Source organism: Mercenaria mercenaria, chromosome 8 (genome assembly GCF_021730395.1).
Source record: "Mercenaria mercenaria strain notata chromosome 8, MADL_Memer_1, whole genome shotgun sequence".
Lineage (NCBI taxonomy): Eukaryota > Metazoa > Mollusca > Bivalvia > Venerida > Veneridae > Mercenaria > Mercenaria mercenaria.
This window is the reverse complement of record NC_069368.1, coordinates 52,051,696-52,073,573: the sequence shown is the minus strand read 5'-3', so window position 1 is coordinate 52,073,573 and position 21,878 is coordinate 52,051,696. Positions and strand designations below refer to the sequence as shown.

General features: G+C 33.7%; 1 protein-coding gene across 1 annotated transcript in view; it reads left to right on the top strand.

Moving 5' to 3' along the window:
• The first annotated feature begins 633 nt into the window (after positions 1-633).
• The window catches only part of LOC123565337 (chondroitin sulfate synthase 1-like), a 55,941-nt gene continuing 34,696 nt past the window's right edge, over positions 634-21,878 (top strand). Inside the window, exon 1 of the mRNA XM_053549983.1 lies at positions 634-1,826. Within this exon, the coding sequence (XP_053405958.1) occupies positions 1,020-1,826 (807 nt within the window). The 5' untranslated portion in view covers positions 634-1,019. The remainder of the gene's footprint in view (positions 1,827-21,878) is intronic.

The following is a 21,878-nucleotide window of genomic DNA, read 5'->3' as shown; positions in this document are numbered from 1 at the left end:
TCCAGCAGAGTCAATATATTTCATGTAGAGCGTACTAAAAAGCAGTTAATAATTTTTTCATGATTTCATGAATTCTAACAGACTAATAAGAGAGCTACAATTTCAAATACTTGCCAGAGTCTACTTCAGTATAATGAAGCATTTTACTATGAATATATATAGTGACTTCAGAAATAAATATCACACAATTTCAGAAATCAAATTCAGTTTTTTGACAATACATCCCCTAGAAGATGCCACTAACTCCAAAGTTTCATTTACATATTATATGGATTTAATACTTTGGTTTTAAATTAAAGAGATTTTACGCATGATAATGTTAGGGGTCTACTTTACAAATGCGTGGCTCTGTGGCTGTGTTTTTTTTTCGAGTACAATTTAACCATTACCCAAGTGAAACTGGTATCATTCAACAATGTTTCAGACATGTTAAAATTATGAGTAACATCAAATCAGGTGTGCCTTTTGTTTTAGACTATGTGAGATATATTTAACTTCTTCTGAAACTTTTTCCGTGTTTTGCTTTGATTGTCACAGTGTTTCCGTGTTTTTACTTTTGGACCATTTCGCTAATTTATACCGTGTTCTGCTCATACTAGCGGAAGTGACCTTTAGCGGATGAACCCTGCATGACATGATTGACATGACCGATTGACATACGCTATCGTAAACTCTGTCGAATGATTTTCTCATGAATGAAAAACCAACTGATATGACTGTGAACTCATGCACACGATGTTATTTGCATAAAAGGCGGAGTTAATTGAGGTATAAAACATTATACATTGAGTAAATATGTGTAAAAGTTGTAAAAGTCACATGTATGCTGAACCAGGTAGTTGGAAGATTGTTTTTCTTCAGATGTTCTTTCCTTGTGTTCAGGAATAGTTGGATTTTTCAGAGAGAAAAAAATTGAATGGGGAGAAATGTCATTTTTTCAATTGTGGACATAACATTATAAATTGTATGAATGTCATTCCTTGGATATTATTCCTACAGTAGTGCTAGAAGGGAAGAAAATGGCACGGACAAGACTTGATCGAAACATTAATTTTGTCGCTGGAACAATTTTTGGTCTATGTGTTGGTCTGGTTTTATCAACCTGGTGCCGTAACAAGTTCTTGCCTTGTATGCCAACATTTTCAAGATCAGGATGTTGCACCGGGGCATTAGATTTCATTGAAAATGGCAATTTCAAAGGGGATAAAAATGAAAATAAAGAATCTACAAACAGAGTTTACATTGAAGAAGCGGATGAAAAAGGTTTCATATTCATTGGAATTATGACTGCCAAAAAGTACTTAGATTCACGTGTTGTTGCTGCTTACCGAACTTGGGCAAGAAGTGTCAATGGCGAGGTGATGTTTTTCTCTAGTGAAAATTCAGAGTCATCGTATGATGTTCCTATTGTTAGTTTGAAAAATGTTGATGATTCCTATCCGCCTCAGAAAAAATCTTTTGCCATGTTGAAATATATGAGCGAGCATTACCTTGATAAATATGAATGGTTTATGCGAGCAGATGATGACATATTCATCAAAGGTGAAAAGTTGGAACAGTTTCTAAGGTCTATAAACAGTTCGAAGCCACAATATATTGGACAAGCTGGTGTTGGAACAAAGGAGGAGATAGGGCTACTCAATCTGGGCAGCACTGACAACTACTGTATGGGCGGTACTGGGATGGTCCTAAGTCGTGAGACTTTAAAGCTGATGAAACCTCATCTTAAATACTGTGTTAGTCATCTCTATACAACTCATGAAGATGTTGAAATTGGGCGTTGTGTAAGACAGTTTGCAGGAATTCCTTGCACATGGGCATTTGAGGTAATTTCTTAAAATTCCCATAAAAGAACTTGTGGCCAAGTTCATATCAGTGTGCATTTCTTAATATTTGATGGAATTATTTAAAAAATTTACTTGTTTCAAAACAAATAACATATTGTAGACCTATTATAACTGCAGTAACTGTTGTCACTACCAAAATTACTCAGTCGTGTTTTCAAATTGATATAGAAACGGAAATTTCAAATATTTTACAATAAACTATTTGTCTTTTTCCTTTGTAATTATATTGGATTGATCTTCTGAAGACATATATGGTATTATGATATATCTAACTCTTCAAAGTTCTGATATTACAAAGCTAATGGTCCAAAAATGTATTGCTTTTTGAATTTGAATACAAATTTTTGTCGTTTTTTATTTGGTTGTAAAATGGACTTTGATTATTCGAAGTTTTTACAAGCGAAATTATAATATAAATTACATTCACTTAACTCTTAAGCAATATTGTGGTTTTGAATACAGAAGACAAGATTCTCATAATTTAGCTATAACATTTGGTTGTGTAAAGCGTGTGAACAGGACTGGTATACTCCATTAGATCTAAATGATTGCACCTTAAAAAATGTTGACAGTTTAAAATGATACAATAGTTATTCAATAACGTGACATTTTATACTTGCATTATTATTCAGCTGGAAAATGAATAGATAACATTAACAGTTGTAAAATATCAATGAAAATGAATATAATTATGGGGTGTGTCAAAAGTTTATTTGTAGAATTGCATACATGTACAACTTCTGCTCATATATTTGCTTCGTGGACAAAGTTCCTTAAAAACAAACAAAAATGCTGTACAGTTTCCACACGGGTTGATACTTTATAAAATTGTGTACAGATTATTTTTTGAAACATTCAAAGATTTGAGAAATAAAAAATCTATACCTTTAAGGTTTTCTTCACATGAAATCAATCGTTTATTGGAACTTATCAGATTAGAGTCTGGTTTTACACATTTACAGCCCATTATTAGACGGTTTTTCCCTTAAAATTGATTCAAAACCACCACTGATAAATATCTGTACTGTGTTGTAATCCAACACTTTGTTACTCCAGACACAGCAACTCAAGATGCCATACATAATTTGAATAATTGAGAAAAGGTAGCCTGGTTCATTTTACCACAGATATGCCTATTGTTATCTTGATAGACTATGTGGGTCAGCCGTTCTTGAGACCTCAAGAGTTGAACTGTGAAGTGTTTGGAGTGTCTGGCAGAAAAGAGGATTATAATATTGTATTTAATTTGAGTAACACTTGATAATGATTAGTAATTACAGTTTACACAGTAATTTATTGTTTACTGACAGCTTCCAACTGGTTCAACTAATGTCGACTGTAATTGTTTGCCTTTGATATCCCTATTATAAGTATATTTTTGCAATTGGCTACTTGCAGTTAAATGTCCAATTGTCATTGATGGTTTATTAAGAATGACTTGTTAGGATAAGCTTAATTAGGGTTATTAAAGTTATTACAGTTTCCCATCGAGGGGAAACTGTATGTGGTTTTTCCTAAATGCTCAGAAATTCACATGAACATTTTCTCAATGAAATTAGTTGAATTTTTAAGTTACATTTTCTAAAGGGTAAAATTTTGTGTGATATTAAATGGGTTAATATGATGCATACAGTATAGTTTTTAATGGTGTTTTAAAATAGATATCACAAAATTTTACCCTTAACTTGACAATTTTGGTCTCTAGATGAAATCTCCAATTTAACATGTTTAAGGTTTTATGTTTCAAATGGAGGAATATGTACATGTATTTGTTACAATGTCTGATTTTGGTTTTATGAAGTCAGTGGTTCATTAATGTAAAAAGTAAGGTTAGTACACTTCATTGTTCAGCTTTTTATAATATGAAATGATAACCTCATATAAATAGGTCTTGTCAATGCACTATTTGCAAATGAATGAAAAATCCCATAGACATAAACCATAAATTATGATGGTCTATTTGTCTGTGTGAAACATTTTGTGTCTCATCTTTATCTTTAAAATGATTTAAGGGGTTCCATTGACATTGATATTGTGAATGAGTCTTAGGTGAGTCAAATACAACAGTCAGGTTTTTAGTAAAAAGCTCTTACTGCCAGGTCACAACAAACAGGTAAGGGGTATGGGGCAGAAGGCATTAATTTTGGCTCTTACTAGTAACATCTCTTGTTTTTGTTGTAATGCTTCTAAGATTATTCTGCATGTAACTTTCAGTAAAAATCTTAATTATACACAGTATCAATACAGAACTGCAGAATCTTCCTAAAGCTCTTATCATGACATGTTTGCTGGTTATTTACAATTGCAGAAGTGAATGATTGTCTTGTGTTGTGTTACCAGACAAAATCAATACCTGCGATCCAATGTTTCTTTGCCTCAATTTTTTTTTGACAAGGAAGATGCATTATTCCCATCTATGGTAATAAATACAATTTGGTTATTAGTTTTAAGTTTAATATATATAGATCAGATCTTGTAGAGGCAGTTCCAATTTTTTTTTTCCAATGAGTGTCAGGCCAAAAAAGAATCAGTGTAATTTTTCATGTTACTTTATATCAATCTGGCATATATAATGATGAATGTACTATATCACCTTGTTCACGTGCCAACTGACTGTCTTTTATTTAGTACATTTTTTTTTTTGTAATTTCAAACCTTTACTTCACTTTTGGTGATAATTGATTAAATTTACAGGAGTAGAAGTGTCTTTAGGAACTGAAGATTCTCAGATCTGAGGTCTTGCTTCTTATTATTAATAAGGTTTTATTGGGCAGCTAAGGGATAAAAAGATGGTTTGTTTCTGGTATCCCGACCTACCTTAAATTTTTGGCCCGATCCTAAATATTCATATGGCCTTAGAGAATTTTTTTTTCAGCATTTTAACAAAAAGTTGCAAAACTGCACTTTCTATGCTTTAAACATGGTCAGTGATGTTACAAATTAACCTACTAACTGAAAAAAGACTCTCTTCCCCCCCCCCCCCCCCCCCAAAAAAAAAAAATCCGGCCTACCTACCCTAATTTGTTTTGAGCATGTTACTGGAAACAAAGAACGTTTTTTAGGCCTAATTGACTACATGTCTGACAAGTTGAAAAACCAGGTATTAAACTCAAGAAAATGTTTGTCACCTTCATGTTTTCTCAGTACCATGTATTACACATTTTATTATAAAGAAGAATTTACAAGTGCATTGTAATTTGATTTTATGGTTTTACTGTTTACACAACCACAAAAGATTCTGCTGTATTTACAAATTTGAAACAAGCGCTGCAAGGTCAGTCAGGTTTTAGTCCAGATTTGTTTAGTTTTAACCATATGTTTTGCAGGATTTTCCTCCAAACATATCTAAAAAAAAGACTATGTGTGCCAGTATACATGTATCTCTTTGAGGAAGAGGAATAACTGTCTAGACCAACTCAGCAGGCTCAAATAAATTTTTAAATGTAAAAATTCATCATGGTCATAATTATGTTTACAGAATGATTTATGTCCCATTTTAATCTAATGATTATTAAAGGGAACTAAATGCCTCCAGGTTTGTTTTCTCTCTAAAATTTAGAAAGAAATTTTGTTGATTTTGTAAGTAATGGTATCAGACTCACCAGTGAAGCAGAGACTCTGGTTTAGTATTCATCTTTTAATAAGAAAATTAAGGCAATGATTTACGTTGCTTAATGTCAAGTACAAAATTATATATCCTTGTCAGAACAACTTTACATGTGATTAATAATGCTCTGCTGCATGTGTTTTAACTAAAATAGACCTGTAAAAATAAATCTATGACAACCTCAATTAAAATTCTGTTGGGAGTACAAGGAGGACTGAATTTAATGTCCACATTTTGTTGAAATCCTTTCAAAAGAGTTGCATTGTATGTAAAAAAGTAATGGTCGCCACGGTATATGGTTCAGATGAAAATGTTTCTGTCAGTGACCACCATAGTGCTGGCTGAAGTATTATTATTAAGTTATTTCATGTGTTTCAGTTATTATTCTGGTTGTCACGACATTTCAGATATTTATTTAAACCACTGATTAATGGCCCCATTAAAACGCACCCTTATGGTTTTATGGCAAAATTCTCTTTGATCATAAAATAAAAATATCTTGTTTTACAAAGAAAAATAATTGCAGAAATGTAGCTGCAGGCAGTCCCGAGTTGCCTAATGAAGAGAAAGATCATCTACAAGCCTTAGGGTAACAAACTTGTTGATAATATGATTTTTAGGTCTGGAGATTTGACTGCCTTTAAACAACCCGGTACGGACATGCCGGAGCCACTACATGGCAAGCTGGCTCCAACATTGATCGTTGTTTTTGTCAACATAGTATTTCAGACGAACTGGCACAAGAAATTTTTGTGTGCTAATTAATATACAGTTTATTTGAAATTAAGACAAGTAAAGTTAAAATATTATGCAACATAAATGTTTAAGGCAATTTTGACAGATGAAATCAACGCTTGTGCATGTCATTACTTTGTTTCAATCTCTTGATATCTTTCACTAAAATAGTTATCTTTACGTATTAAAAGCCTCATGCAGTTTATATGAGCCGTGTCATGTGAAAACCAACATAGTGGCTTTGCGACAGCATGGATCCAGACCAGCCTGCGCATCTGTGCAGTCCGGTCAGGATCCATGCTTTTGTAAATTGCAATAGACTTTGAAATGGAACAGTATGGATTCTTACCAGACTGCATGGATGCGCAGGCTTGTCTGGATCCATGCTGGCCGCAAAAGCACCGTGTTGGTTCTCTCATGGCATGGCTCATATAAATTGGCTAAATATATAATCAATTTTATTGTAACTGTGTAGAGTTATTATTCGCAATTAAATGTTCTGTATATCAGACATTTGTTTAAAAAAAAAACCTTCCCGTTTTTAATAGTGGTGCCCCGTTGGTGAAACATTATACTGTGCCAAGCTGTACATGTGGTGTGTTTGAACTACAGTATCATTTAACCCTTATCATGCTGAACATGATTGTTTCCGTCTTTGCGACCAGTGCAGATCATGATGAGCCTCCACTGTTACCCGTCATGATCAGCCTGCACAATCGTCATGAACAGCACTTTTCGCCATTCAGTCAGTATCTTTTTGGTATGCGCCCTTTTAAAAGTTAATGGCACTGTTCAAACTGAAACATTATAGAAATTTAGCATGGTTAACTGTTAAATCAATTTTACACACAAACCAGCTGTTATAAATTGTTTATTTTCGAAGATATTTGTAAAACTATGAAGTAATTAGATATTGACGTATTTTTAAGTCATATTGATTCAAGGATTTTAATTATTTAACTTTCAACAGTCAAACATTTAAAGTTTTTTATTTTCACAAAATCCATGTGTAAATCATGAACTTGATAAACTGTATAGATATTTCAATCAATTTTTTATGAACTTTTTGGATTGTTGAGTAATCCTCTAATCAAGATCAATGTTTTTGTCAATATCAACAAACGAAAAGCTTTAGATAATACAAGTAGTATTAATACTTTTAAAATAAAAATAATATTCTGGCAGTGCAGGAATAAATTATCTTTTTTTACTGGTCATTAAATTTTGTAGGTTTCCAGATTTACCAGCACTTGATACATGTTAAATATATTTTCATTGGATGCTTTTCTAAAATTTGATTGTTCTAACCAGATTCAACCAGGATGCACAAGACAAAAAAAGTGTATATAAACCTACATAGCATACAAAGATTTGCAGTGAAAATTATTTATAAGGCATAAAAAAAAATTGTTTGTTTCCGGTATCCCGACCTACCCTAAATTTTTGGCCCGACCCTAAATGGTTTTATGGCCTTGGAGAATATTTTTTCAACTTTTTAACAAACAGTTGCAAAACTACACTTTTTATGCTTTAAACATGGCCAGTGATGTTAGAAATCAACTTACTGATGCTCTAAAGGGATAACCCCCTTATTTGTATTCATTTTTTGACACAAAAATAATTTCTGAAAAGTCTCCTTTAATTAAAAAAAATTTCCGACCTACCTACCCTAATTTTTTTGAGCATGTTACCAGAAACAAACATTATTTTTTTTAGGCCTAAGCAAGAAATTCATTTAAGAAATAACACATTGCAGGACCATTTTTTAAGTACATGTATGATTTAAAAACACTAGTGGAATAATGTCACAAGAGCCTAATTTGCATACATGAATTATTCTGAATTTTGAATCTTGTTTAAAAATTTAATGGTGCTGCATATTATGTATTTCAATTCTACTGTGTCTTTCCTTGTAACTTTTAAATCATTAGATCAGATATGATTGAACTGTGTCATAAAATGTTGACTGCCTTTTAGTTTAATCATATTTTTTAGCCAATGTATACATTTACATCATTTATACATAATATATTCTTAAGGGGAAAGGGCAGATCCACAAGTCCTCTCATTATATTGACTGTCTTAGTGAAGGTTAAGGCCACAAATAATTCAAACATTTCTTTAAACAATATGAATATTTTAGTGCATTTTTCTGTTCACATATTGGGAAAACTGTTTTTTTGTGTAATTGAGATATTTCTGTGGGAGAATGGACAAAATCTGATTATTATTGTTATTATTTAGCCTGCTAGTAAAGTGATTGTGCCTTTGCGAACAGTGCAGACCAAGATCAGCCTACACGGATGCACTATTCGCCCCATGTGGTTCTGGGACGATCTGTGTATGAAAAGAATTGGAACCACTGCCTTACCCTTGCATGATCATAAGAGGCGACTAATAGGGTCTTAACATTTGGTTTTGCAGTAACTCCTTGATTCCAGCAGGTATGCAAATTTTGATTCCATACCTCATGTTTTTATTCCAATGTAAATGAGATGTGGAACCATAATTTTGTAGTCCTGTTTGGCACCATATAACCTATACTGTGTTGGTGCGCCTTAAAACCCAAATAGAAAATAAATATTCGCTATTCAGCCATTAAATTTTCAGTGAACAACCCTTCAAATGATAAATGGTACTGCCCAAGTTGAATGATGGACCAGTCCATTTTAGAAATTTAGCAGACTAAAGGTTAAAGAAAGGAGAACACCAATATACAAATGGCTACGCTAATTTAATACTGGTCAGTAACCAGGGACTGTTTGCTCGCAGTCCAGACCTCTATTCAATAAAATAGGGTTATTTTAACAGTAGCTCAATCTGGGATGCTGTATTTGGCTTGAGAGGATTTTGCCAGATAGGATCTCATGAGACCCGCATGCACCAAGTGTGATCCATCCTTGCAAAATCCACGAGAGCCAAATACAAAATCCCAGATCTAGCTACTTGTAATGACCCTAATGACCCTTTTATATATATATATAACTCCATGTTTTTGTTTGTTTATTTGTATTCAAACGAAATCTGAAACATGTGTTTATTTTAAAATGAAATGTGTGATGGTTTTGTGTGCGCTATTTATATAACTATGTCAGCTCATGCATATAAATGATAGTAATCCAGCAACATACAATATGGAAAGTACCGGTACAATACTGGATTTTAGAAGGTACAATACAGGATTTTTTTCAGCCTGTTCTAATTTCCTTGTGAAATGCAAGCTGTAGTTGCGACAGAATTTATATAGGTATATAATAAGTTTTTTTATTACACAATCATGTTAATGACACCAGAAGTAAATGTTCATACATTTATACATTTGAGTCGCGCCATGAGAAAACCAACAGAATGCGTTTGCGACCAGCATGGATCCAGACCAGCCTGCGCATCTGCGCAATCTGGTCAGGATCCATACTGTTCACTAATGGTTTCTCTAATGGCAATAGGCTTTGAAAGCGAAAAGCATGCTCGTCGCAAACACACTATGTTGGTTTTCTCATGGTTTGGCTCATTTATTTCTCAAGTTTCGACTTAAATTTAGTTAAGCAAACATGATTGTGTTGCATAGAAACTCATCCTTTAGCACAAAATATGGACCGGCAGTATATATAAAGAAGTCATGTATTACCAGTACATTAAGTCACCACAATATGTCGATGTGATGTTAAGCGCCATATATTTTATTATGTATCTAGAAATTAGCGCTTTCAAATTTGATAAAATATTTTACATATAATTTCATTCAAAAGAATTTTGTGTAATTTCATTCAAAAGAATTTTGTGCCCTCGTGAAATTATTACGCACGACGTATAACTGCCCATCGTATATAAATAGTACATGTATTAAAACACAGTTTTCTTAATTAATGAACTGTTTTATTAATGGTGCCGGCAAATACACGTACAGTCAAACCTTTATTAAGTGGTCTGTCAATGGAACAGTGTAATAGTGTTGCTAAGGCAGGTGCTTGGCTGCTAATTAAGTCAAATTGAAAATAGAATTAATAAAGTCAATTTGGGAAGGTAGCTGACTGCCTGATTAATTTTGTTTGTTTTGGGTTTAATGCCATTTTTCAACAGTATTTCAGTTCTGTAACGGCGGATAGTTAACCTAACAGGGATCAGCCTAGGTCAAAATTTTAGGGAGAAGTGACTTCTCCCTCCACAGAATTTAGGGAGAAGTTGAGAAATTTAAGGAGAAGCATCGGCATAGCATTCAGTTTCTTGCCTATATATATCCACTTTCTGTGGGTCTAGCTGTAACTTATAAACAGTAATTATTTAAGGAAATTGATTCTTGCATTATCATTTTCATGAATTTCTAAATAAACTATAAACTTAGCTATGAAAAAGTCGCCTTTAAATTTTTATCCGAAATTTACATGTCCGAAATTCGTAAATTTAACAGGTGCACGATCAAAACGGCGTGAAAATTTTCATTAATGTTTCGATTCTCGTACTTTTATAATGCCCGATTTTTGCACCAACTTGTTCAGATTTATACATTTAATTTTTTTTTTTTTTTTTTTTTTTTTCGAAAATAAGTCCAAACTCGTAGTTAATGGCGATCTTTTTACAATATTTTGTACGGCAGTTCTGACGTCCGCGAAATCATTTTTTATCCACAGTACCCGAGCCGTTCATTTACAGAAATTGACCGTAATTATGGTAATTGAAATAATTTTTGAAGTAATCTTTAATAAAATGAAAGAATAATATACAATTGTTGCATAAAATCATGCTCTCGTTAAGTTTATCGGCTTTTTACACGCCGATTGAAAATTTTCAAAATGGCGGCGGCTTACAATATTATTGATTGACACTGTTAGATATTAACGCTACGATTGGCTGAAGTTTGACAGGCGAGTAGGCGGGGTTGACTATGGATTTATCGATAATTTAATCTAGAATATGCATCAAGTTTTGCAACTTTAAGTAAACAGATAATAACTCGCTGAAAAACTCGGCGATTTGGATTTCGCCCGGAGACGATAATTAGGCGAAGTGGCCGACTTTAAAGCGACGATATCGCTCAAATCGCCTTGTAGGCTGATCCCTGCCTAACCAGTGTCCCTGAATTCTGTATCAGTACAAACCTGTTCTCCGCAAGTAACTGCCAACTTCCCCACATGAATTAGAGGTGGAGGACAAATGATTTCAAACACAATGTTCTCATCAAATTTGTCACGGAGAACATACGCCCCGTCCAGGGATCGGACTCACGACCCCGAGATCAGTAGATCTGTGCTCTCCGTATTGAGCTAAGTGGGTGGGCTGACTGACAGCTTAAGGCAGTGGCTGTTTTATAGTTTATACAGGACTGATGGCCACTAAGGCAGGTTTAGTTGTAATACTATCAACATGAGTGTGTAAGAATTATTCCAGAAATCACTATGGTATGCCCAGGAATTAGTTTTTGTTGAAGTATAAACCAGCATGTTTCATCCTAAAGAGAACTATATTGTACATGTAAGCTGTTTGAAAAGTTCATAAAACTTGTCTAGCTGGACTAAATAATAAATTGACAGTAAAACAGTTAGGATGGGGTTATGGCTAGGCCACCTGTTACTGCAGGCTGGATATTTGTTCTAGTGATACACATTTTCTTGCATACAGGAAAGGAGTTTCCAATGTTTTCATTGTTGGTGAATAAACTGTTTGATGCTGTAAATAAGGTCATATCAATTTACCTTGATGAATGAGTAAATTCAGCTAGTGCTTAATTATTTCATACTTTTCTTATTTCTTTAATCAAGATTTTATAACAAAACTCTGGCTTTTGGCTGTGTGTAACTGTTTGGGGTAAACTGTGTCTGTCACTTATAGTCTTCTGAATCACTTTTAATTCTGGCATAATTCTCAACACCGAAAATTCAAGTTAGTTAACCAGGGAAAGTATAAATTTGTTCATAAAATTCAAATTCAACAAAATGTGTAATCTCTAACAGTTTAAATTATGGTCAATCTCATTTTGATTCTTACATAAATGATTGTTTACACAAACTGTCAGAAAATTGAGCCATCAGGAAGTATCTTATTTAAAATTATGGTTTCATGTGGGTTGTTGCAAAACCATGATAGAATAGATTTAAAATAACATTCATTACCATGGCTGAAAATTTCAGAAATACTGTATATTTACGAATTCTCTAATTAATCCCAAGTTCCTTTAATAAATGGCCATCCATATTTGGAAAAAAATGTTAATGTACAGTTTAAAGTGAATACCAGTACAGTTGTAGTACTATTTATAATTGTAAAAACTCCTAATTGTTATAAGTTGGATTAATTCATTATTTTTTACCCAAAAAATGATATTTTTTTTTAATAAACTCCCTGTAACCTTTTGTAAAAAGTAACACCTCTTTGGGGTGGGTGTTACTAAGGCATTGTATGGTAGTATGACTGCCAGTTATTAATATTAAACTATGACCCAATAATCAAAGACAGAATAGTCTCTTTAAAAGGAGGTAATAACAAACTTAAAGAAAACCATACTTTTCTAACCAGAATATGGCTTTATATAGCAAGCCTGGTTGTTTATGTGCAAAAAAAGTTGCCAAAATGCAATTCATGGAATGATATATGACATTGTGCGCGATGTATTTTTGGAAGCTTTTAAATCATGAAACGTGCATGATGTATTTTTGTCAAATTAGTGGTTTTGGTTACCATTGCTGCTCCAGTGACTGGTGTAAGTGATTGAAAAGCGGGTGAAAATCGGGTGAAATAACAAGATAATTGTTTCGTATTTTCACACGAGAATGGTCTTATTTGATAAACAGTATTCTAGTGTTCATTTCAAATTGGTGCAGGTATACTGATATTTAGTGTATATTGGCTTAAAACAGGTTCATCTCAAAATTTATCTACTGTCGTATGTGTTTCCCGAGAATATGTTAGTTAGTTACAGGAGCGATGATCAAGAGCCGCTTGAAGGCGACAGCTAGTCTTAGCACCGACTAGTTTATCTTTTTTTAAAATTTAAATATCTTTATTAATTTATATTTTTACTCACCAGAACATTTTATACTCAGTTGAATTTCTATGACCACCCTGTTTACTGTCTGTCCATCAGCATCAGTATTGAACTTAATATCTGAAACTACATGTCAGAATTGCACCATATTTGGTCTGTAGCATACATGCCTAGAACTGTCTCAATAAATGGTTCCAGAGCTAAAAATTTGAAAACTTCTTCTCATGAACCACTGGATGGATCTTCACGAAACTTGCTCTGTAACGATTCCTTGGACATGAACCTTTCTCGAGTCTATTATATGGTTCCACGTTACTGCACTAATGGCCACAAGACCTGAAAATAGGAAAAAAATACTTGAAACATTCTTCTCAGTCCCAAGAACCGCAACTACTTCTCATGGACTGCTTGTTCTCAAATTCGGGAAAATGTAAGTTGCTAAATTCTTTAATTTTCTTCAATAGCAGCCCTGCAGGGCCTCAGCTGGCACCTGAACAAAACAGGTAAAAAGTACAACAGATTGCTTAAATAAATATTTAGCCCATTTAATTTCTTTAACTTTCTTTAACTGCTGCTGCATGTTGGCAGTCTTCTTCCAGATACACAAGCAAATTGTCTTAATGCAAATTGTTTTTTGTTTTGCACCTGAACAGAAAACAAGTTCCATGGAATTTCGGTTAATAGTATTTACTCAGGGTAGACAGAAAGGAGCATAAAGTGCATTTTTTTTTTTTATCTGGAGAAACAATCAGTGCACAAGGCTCATTGAAGCAGGTTGTGGCTTATCGGGTGATGAGTATTGGCCAATCATAGCTTTTCTAGCAAAGCTTTTATGATTCCACATGGTCTGATGATAAAAATCCGACACACTTCCACCACTTCAAACACTCCTTAATGAGTAGATATATTCAGTTGAAATTGCCTAATAATTAGAACATGCTTTTTTATGGTCTTTTTCATGCAGTGATATGTATTTTCATGAAATTGTTAAGGGGTAGAGCTTAAAGCTGGCCTTTTTCCATAACATTATAGCTCATCCAAGGTTTTCAAAATTAATGAAGATGATTATTGAGATAATATTATAAAAAGTCTAAATAATGATTTTTTTATGGACTCGTATATTTCATAAAAGAGCCCCAGAGAAAAATTAAAAATCATATCATTCATATCTGCAGTCCCAGAGAAAATTTATAATTCCCATCTCAATAATGAAAATTTCACAACTTCACCGTCCTGCTGGGAATACCTGAAGTTGTGAAAATTACTGTAACAGAATAACATTGAATTAAAATGCAAAACTTTAAAACTTTTTAAACTTGTAAACAGCAGGGCATAGAAAGAGAATGTTTTTTTTTTGTCATGAAATGGTAACTATGATCCAGTTTCCATAACTATGACTTGCATTGTACAAAATTTTGACAGTTTAATGACATAAAAATTGTTTTACTCAGTTAAACTTCTGCAGCGGATGTTTTCAAATCGACACTTACAATGACCTAATATAGTCAGTTCTTCACATACAACCTTCTCTTCTACTTTTTGCTTATGATTAGACACCTCATCCATGTGAGGGATTTTTCAGCAAACTTATTATTAAAGACCTGCTCCAGTGTTACCTTTTCACCTTGAATTGTCACTGAACAAGCATGAAAATCCTGACTATGAACAGTGACGCCTGTCAAAATAGAGTCTATTTTATATAAAATTCTGTATTAAATACCTGTGGTTTTTGCGTGCTAAAGTGGCACGTGGCTGTTATAACTATTGTAATCATGGGTTGCATACACATAATAGAATTTGAATAGCCACGGAGCAGGGCTTTATCTTGGTTCAGCACAGATAATTTATAAGACTAGGTCCTCTCTATAAAAATAGTGAACTGAGCCACTCTGTATCCTATGTCCTCTACCACACATTGTTCCTCAAAGAAATCGGCTTCTGTCTCTATGAAATGGATTTATATAAAAAAATAGAAAAAGGTAGAAACATCTTTATTTATTATATTAAGTCTAATGGCTAGTCTACAAATTATTTTGCAAATTAATTAAGCCAGTTTGTGTGTGGGCAACTAGTAAATTATTAAATATATATATAATAGTAAAGTGGCTACTAATGGTTGTACAATCATGTTTGTTAAAATCAGTAACAATATAGCTGTAATCTGATTAGCTGCTAAGTGTTTTCAGATTTATATGTATTAAGATTGGGATGATAGGCTAATCCTGTATTTCATTAACCAATAAATTTGATGAATGGCTTATATTTATTATTAAGTCAACATGTACATTGTGTACTTTTTTGTAAGGAAAGTACAGGATATGTCCTGTAATGGACTCTGTTTAAATGTGTGGGCCATAGTTTTATTTATCAATTTACTTGCAGTCAACAGCTAAATTGCTATATATTTAGATTTTCTCATGGATAATCTTTAATTGAATATCAATTAAAGTAATAATGTATTTTGTGGTCAAAATAGTAATGTAAGATGTCTCTAGAATGGTACTGGGACCAGTGCTCCTGGTAAAATCAAAATAAATTAAGAGCCCTAATTTAGTTAAGTAAGCATAATCTTTGCAGAAATGTCTCCGAAAGAGAGAAATGTATGTGTCATAAAAACGATAGGGTCTATTTAGACTAAATGACTAGATGAAAAATAAGAACAAACTGATGATTTGGTTTGACAAAACAAGAAAAATCTTCCTTTAGTTAAATCGGTCACACTAATATATGATCATGTTTGATTTTGAGTGTTCATTACATGATAGCAATGAAGTGTCGTTTTCATCAGGATCAGAATTTCAAATTGTGAAGTAAAGGATGTTTATTGTCTGTGGCAAAGCAGTTATATAATTTCTGGTATCACTTATATATCATCTCTTACTTTGATATTAAATTGATTGTACTGATTTGTACAGAATTATGACCCTTTAAAATTACGTTTAGGTATTTATTTTTATTTCTCTTTCAGACATCATGAGAACTAGAGTGGTTAATTACTGTATGAAAGTTCTAATTTAAATATTTATAATGTTATGACCTGACATGATATTGCCTTCTATTCTGTATGAAAAATGTGTTGATTAAATCAAATATTTATATATCAAAAAGATCATAATAATAATTAGCCAAGGATATCATCTTGAAAAATTTGCATTTCTAGCTAATATTGAGCAGGAAGATTGATAGGGTGATGGTGAGCTATTGTGATAATTCTCTGTCTGTTAGACCATCAACGGTTTTCACATTGAAAACTTCATAACTTGAGCAGTCTTCATGAAATCTACACAGAATATAATATAAAGAATATCTCATTCCAGTTCTTTAATTCAGGCAAACTTTATTCTGTTTCTTAACCCGCCCACTTAGCTCAACAGGGAGAGTGCTGATCTACGGATCATAGGGTTTTGAGTTCGATCAGCAGGCGGGCCATGTTCTCAATGACAATTTCATAAAATACATTGTGTCTGAAATCATTCGACCTTCACCTCTGATTCGTGTGGAGAAGTTGGCTGTTACTTGAGGAGAACAGGTTTGTACTGCTACAGAATCCAAGAACGCTGGTTAAGTTAACTGCCTGCCGTTACATACAGTAACTGAAATACTGTTGAAAAACGGCATTAATCCCAAAACAAACAAACAAATACTTAAGTTACTTTCCTACATACTCCTTGTTACTAGAATTAAGGAAGGCACACTATTGCAAGCTTGTATATATAGTGCCCTTGGACTTGGTCAAAATGTTCTTTTTTTCTGAAGAGGTATTTGGGGGTTATTATATTTTAAAGGGTCACATTTTTAGCATGATACTTTCATGAAACTTACTATAAACTTATAAGGCCAGAAGGTCTGGTGGGCAAAATGGCTGCAACATCACTTAAGAGTTATTACCCTTGAATTAGTCAAAAAGCCAGGTGTATTAGAGGTCATATTCTGGAGCAGTATTCCTAAAACTATGACTGTATATAAGATCTTATACAAAATACAATGTTGGGAAAAATAATACCAGAATCATTGCACTTGAACTTACCCTTTAGATTGCCACATGTCACATTCTGAGACCTCCTTTTGTTAAAATTGTGGTTATAATATGTATGGCTGCAAGATACAATACAAGTTTAATAATGAACATGATTGCTTTGATTATACTAGAGTTACAGCTCTTGATTCAGTAAAACACTTCAGTGTATAAATATAAAAACTCGAGTGACTTTTACAAGATTTAGGTGAGCGATATAGGCTGACCATTATTAATCTCTCATGTTTAAATAAAAATGATTTCTGTGAGTCATTCTTGAATTTTCTGTTAGGAGGTAGCCTATAATTATGTAGGCCGCATATAGGGGTAACAGTACAAACATAAATGAGCCGTGCCATGGGAAAACCAACATAGTGGGTTTGCGACCAGCATGGATCCAGACCAGCCTGCGCATCCGCGCAGTCTGGTCAGGATCCATGCTGTTCGCTTTCAAAGCCTATTGGAATTAGAGAAACTGTTAGCGAACAGCATGTATCCTGATCAGACTGCGCAGATGCGCAGGCTGGTCTGGATCCATGCTGGTCGCACACCCACTATGTTGGTTTTCCCATGGCACGGCTCAAATTACAAAGATCTTATACTGATAAGTTTTTCGTTCAGATGATCATTGTAGTAAGAAGGCTTATCTTGATTTATGAATATTGTTTTTTTTCCTTCAAAATATACAAGAGTGTATATCAACTACATTTGTTTCGTCCTGTGATAAAATGGGCTTTTTATGAATGAAAATTTTCTCGGTCAGTGGAGCATTTTCGTACATTATCTGTTTATTCAGGTGTAAGAAAATGAATGAAAGAACGGTACCTACCGTACAATAAAAAATTGTAGTAGAAATCCAGAGTTGTCATGCATTTCTGTATTAATTGAGGTTGTTCTTTGTAAATGTTAGACGAAACATAATTCTTTTAGCTGAGAATCAAGTAGGATCTGTGGTATTGTTTCTAATTGAGACACTAAGGCAAGTTTTTTCCAGTTGTCTCGAACCTTAAGCGTGCTGGCGGCAAGTGATTTTGCCTTTGCGAGCAGTGCAGACCAAGACGTGCAGGCTGATCATGGTCTGCACTGCTTGCTAATCAGTCAGTAAATTTTTTGTTTTCATCCCTTTGAATAATAAATGGTACTTTCCAAATTGAATGATGGGCCAATCCATTTTAGAAATTTAGCAGGGTAAAGTTCCAGTTGAAATCAAGTGTCATGGATTTCATCCTTGTAAGTTGAAGTACATTATCAATTGCTTGTATCTTAAATCTAGAAACACAGGAAGTAGACACATGCATAGTCAGTCAATGTCAGTAATTAATCCTGCATGTAAAGCAGAATATAGGTTCAAAACATACTTAATGGCTCAAAGGTGGTTTTCATTCAGGTGCCTCATTCTGGTGTATTTTCATCAAATTGTTCAAGATTATAATTACAACATTGCCATTGTGCACTTTTTTCTGGGTCTGTGCAGACAGTTTAACAGCAGAAGGTTGATAATTCTACTCAAGGTGCCTTAGGATTTTACTTGGGTGCCCATTGATGCCCTAAGTTAGCATGGGGGGGGGGGAGCCCCTTCTTCTGGCCCTTAATGAAACCACTACGAAGGCAGTGTTACGGGGGTATTATTTAGTTTGTGGAGAGCATATGAGTGCTATTTTTCTGCAGTTTCATGTAACTGAAGAGTTTTCACAAACTGCATTGAATTTCACACTTGAACTTCAACTCAGAGGCAATTTATTTTGTGCAAAATCAATAATACAAAGGAATAAATGTCTTCTGTGTGAATGAAATATCACAGGAAGGGTTTAATTTGTAGAGATATTGTTTGATTTACCCAAATAAACATTTAGTTTTACTCTCTTTTATTGACAAATTTCACTACATGCAAAAAATATTTGATTCAGAAGACAGCTTTAAAAATATATTGCTGTTTTGGGTCACTGTGCTGGAGATAACACTATGAATCATGGATAGTCATTATTTGTTAATTAATTACCCAAATGTGTTTTTTTTTTCTCAATTTTATTAACATTTCTCTATGATGTATTTCCATCAAATTGCTCAAGATAAGTTAAGTGGAGGGAGGGGTGTGAGAGGGGGTGGGGGCTCTGTGCTTCCAGGAAATCTACCCTTACCTTTTATTCTGTATGAACAGGGAGTGCAGCCTACAATGTGTAGGTTCATTAACAGCTGTTGTATTTACTTACCGACTCTGCCAACCCATCAGCTTTTGTTGTACGCATTGACCCCGCAGTCTGGTCAGGATCCATGCTGTTCACTTTCAAAGCCTGTTGCAATTAGAGAAACTGTTAGCAAACAGTATGGATCCTGACCAGACTGCGCGGATGTGCAGGCTGGTCTGGATCCATGCTGGTCGCAAAGCCACTGTGTTGGTTTTCTTATGGCGTGCCTCCTATTAAACCCAAATTCAGATTTTCACAAATGAAAACAATAATATGTTTTTAAACAAACAGTTGTTGTACATTATATTTAATTTTGATTGTATCTCTACAGTTACTGTTAGTTTATATAGACAAGTTGAATTCATTTGATTCCGATCATTTTCAGTATTTCAGGTAAGTGTCATTCATGAAGCCGTATTTCAAAACTATCTCTAACATTGTGCGGTATTACCAAGAGTTTTGTGACCGCCAAAGACGTAAAAAAGGCTCTAGTTGCTTCCTCTTTTGGCGCTCAGCATTAAGGTCAGCCCGGTGTCAGTATAATGTGACAGGGTGGTGTCTAGGGCATGATATTCCAGTGAGGTAGCACTATAAAGTTCGGCATAATGTGCTCACTGCTACAAGTAGACATTATCGTTTTATATGACTTTAAAATTGTTGAAAAAGACATTAACACACACACACACACACATGTACAGAATACTCTCTTGTTTTAATACAACAATCCAAGCTTTAAGCTGGGAAAAAAAGTTTACTCACCTTTGACCTTAAACTGTACTCGCATATCTGAGGTCATTTATGTGATTTTCTCTATAATAAGGCTATCTACATTGGCCACTATATAATGAGAAAAACATCCTGGTACAGTGTGTTGTTTACCTCCATTTAGTGTGTATATAGGTCAGAAATTGAGTTTCCAGACATCCCACACCATGTGGTAGACACATGAAAAAAATTGGCTCAGCCATGAAATAATTATTGGTCTTTAAAGTAGTCATATAGATAAACCTTTGATGTTGAAACAATAACATTAACAGGTTATCAACAAATTTTGATCTATTGTTTCTCAGACCTGGCTACTGTAAAATCATGGGCATGAAATTTTGTGATTTTGGTTAAAACTGCATGCTGTTTTAATATGAATTTAAACTTTTAGTAGATATTAAAATGTTCTGAAGATCAAAGGATTGGGGATTTTATTACTTTCAGGGATCAGCCTACAAGGCGATTTGAGCGATATCGTCGCTTTAAAGTCGGCCACTTCGCCTAATTATCGCCTCCGGGCGAAATCCAAATCGCCGAGTTTTTCAGCGAGTTATTATCTGTTTACTTAAAGTTGCAAAACTTGATGCATATTCTAGATTAAATTATCGATAAATCCATAGTCAACCCCGCCTACTCGCCTGTCAAACTTCAGCCAATCGTAGCGTTAATATCTAACAGTGTCAATCAATAATATCGTAAGCCGCCGCCATTTTGAAAATTTTCAATCGGCGTGTAAAAAGCCGATAAACTTAACGAGAGCATGATTTTATGCAACAATTGTATATTATTCCTTCATTTTATTAAAGATTACTTCAAAAATTATTTCAATTACCATAATTACGGTCAATTTCTGTAAATGAACGGCTCGGGTACTGTGGATAAAAAATGATTTCGCGGACGTCAGAACTGCCGTACAAAATATTGTAAAAAGATCGCCATTAACTACGAGTTTGGTATTATTTTCGAAAAAATAAAAAATAAATAAATTAAATGTATATATCTGAACAAGTTGGTGCAAAAATCGGGCATTATAAAAGTACGAGAATCGAAACATTAATGAAAATTTTCACGCCGTTTTGATCGTGCACCTGTTAAATTTACGAATTTCGGACATGTAAATTTCGGATAAAAATTTAAAGGCGACTTTTTCATAGCTAAGTTTATACCTTATTTAGAAATTCATGAAAATGATAATGCAAGAATCAATTTCCTTAAATAATTACTGTTTATAAGTTACAGCTAGACCCACAGAAAGTGGATATATATAGGCAAGAAACTGAATGCTATGCCGATTCTTCTCCTTAAATTTCTCAACTTCTCCCTAAATTCTGTGGAGGGAGAAGTCACTTCTCCCTAAAATTTTGACCTAGGCTGATCCCTGACTTTTGTAGCCACCAAATTATATGTAGATATAAATGAAGTTTTTTTATTTTTGAAAGAAGTGACTTCGATGAAAATTGCATGATCTCCCTATAATAGTCTTGACCATTTTATATTGTACACATGAAATGTTAATTTTGAAAAAATAATTTGAATTGTGAATTATGAATATAATATATGAAGTGACTATGATAAAAACACTCCTCTCCCATGGCTTGTACCAAACAATAACATTGTGTCACTGTTCTTTCTTACCTTATCAGAAGTACAGTGTTTTATAGTATTTTATTACTTAAAGCTGGTCATCAGTGAGGTTTTGGTCAGATCTTAGTACACGCAGCATATTTTCTCAGTAATTTGTACA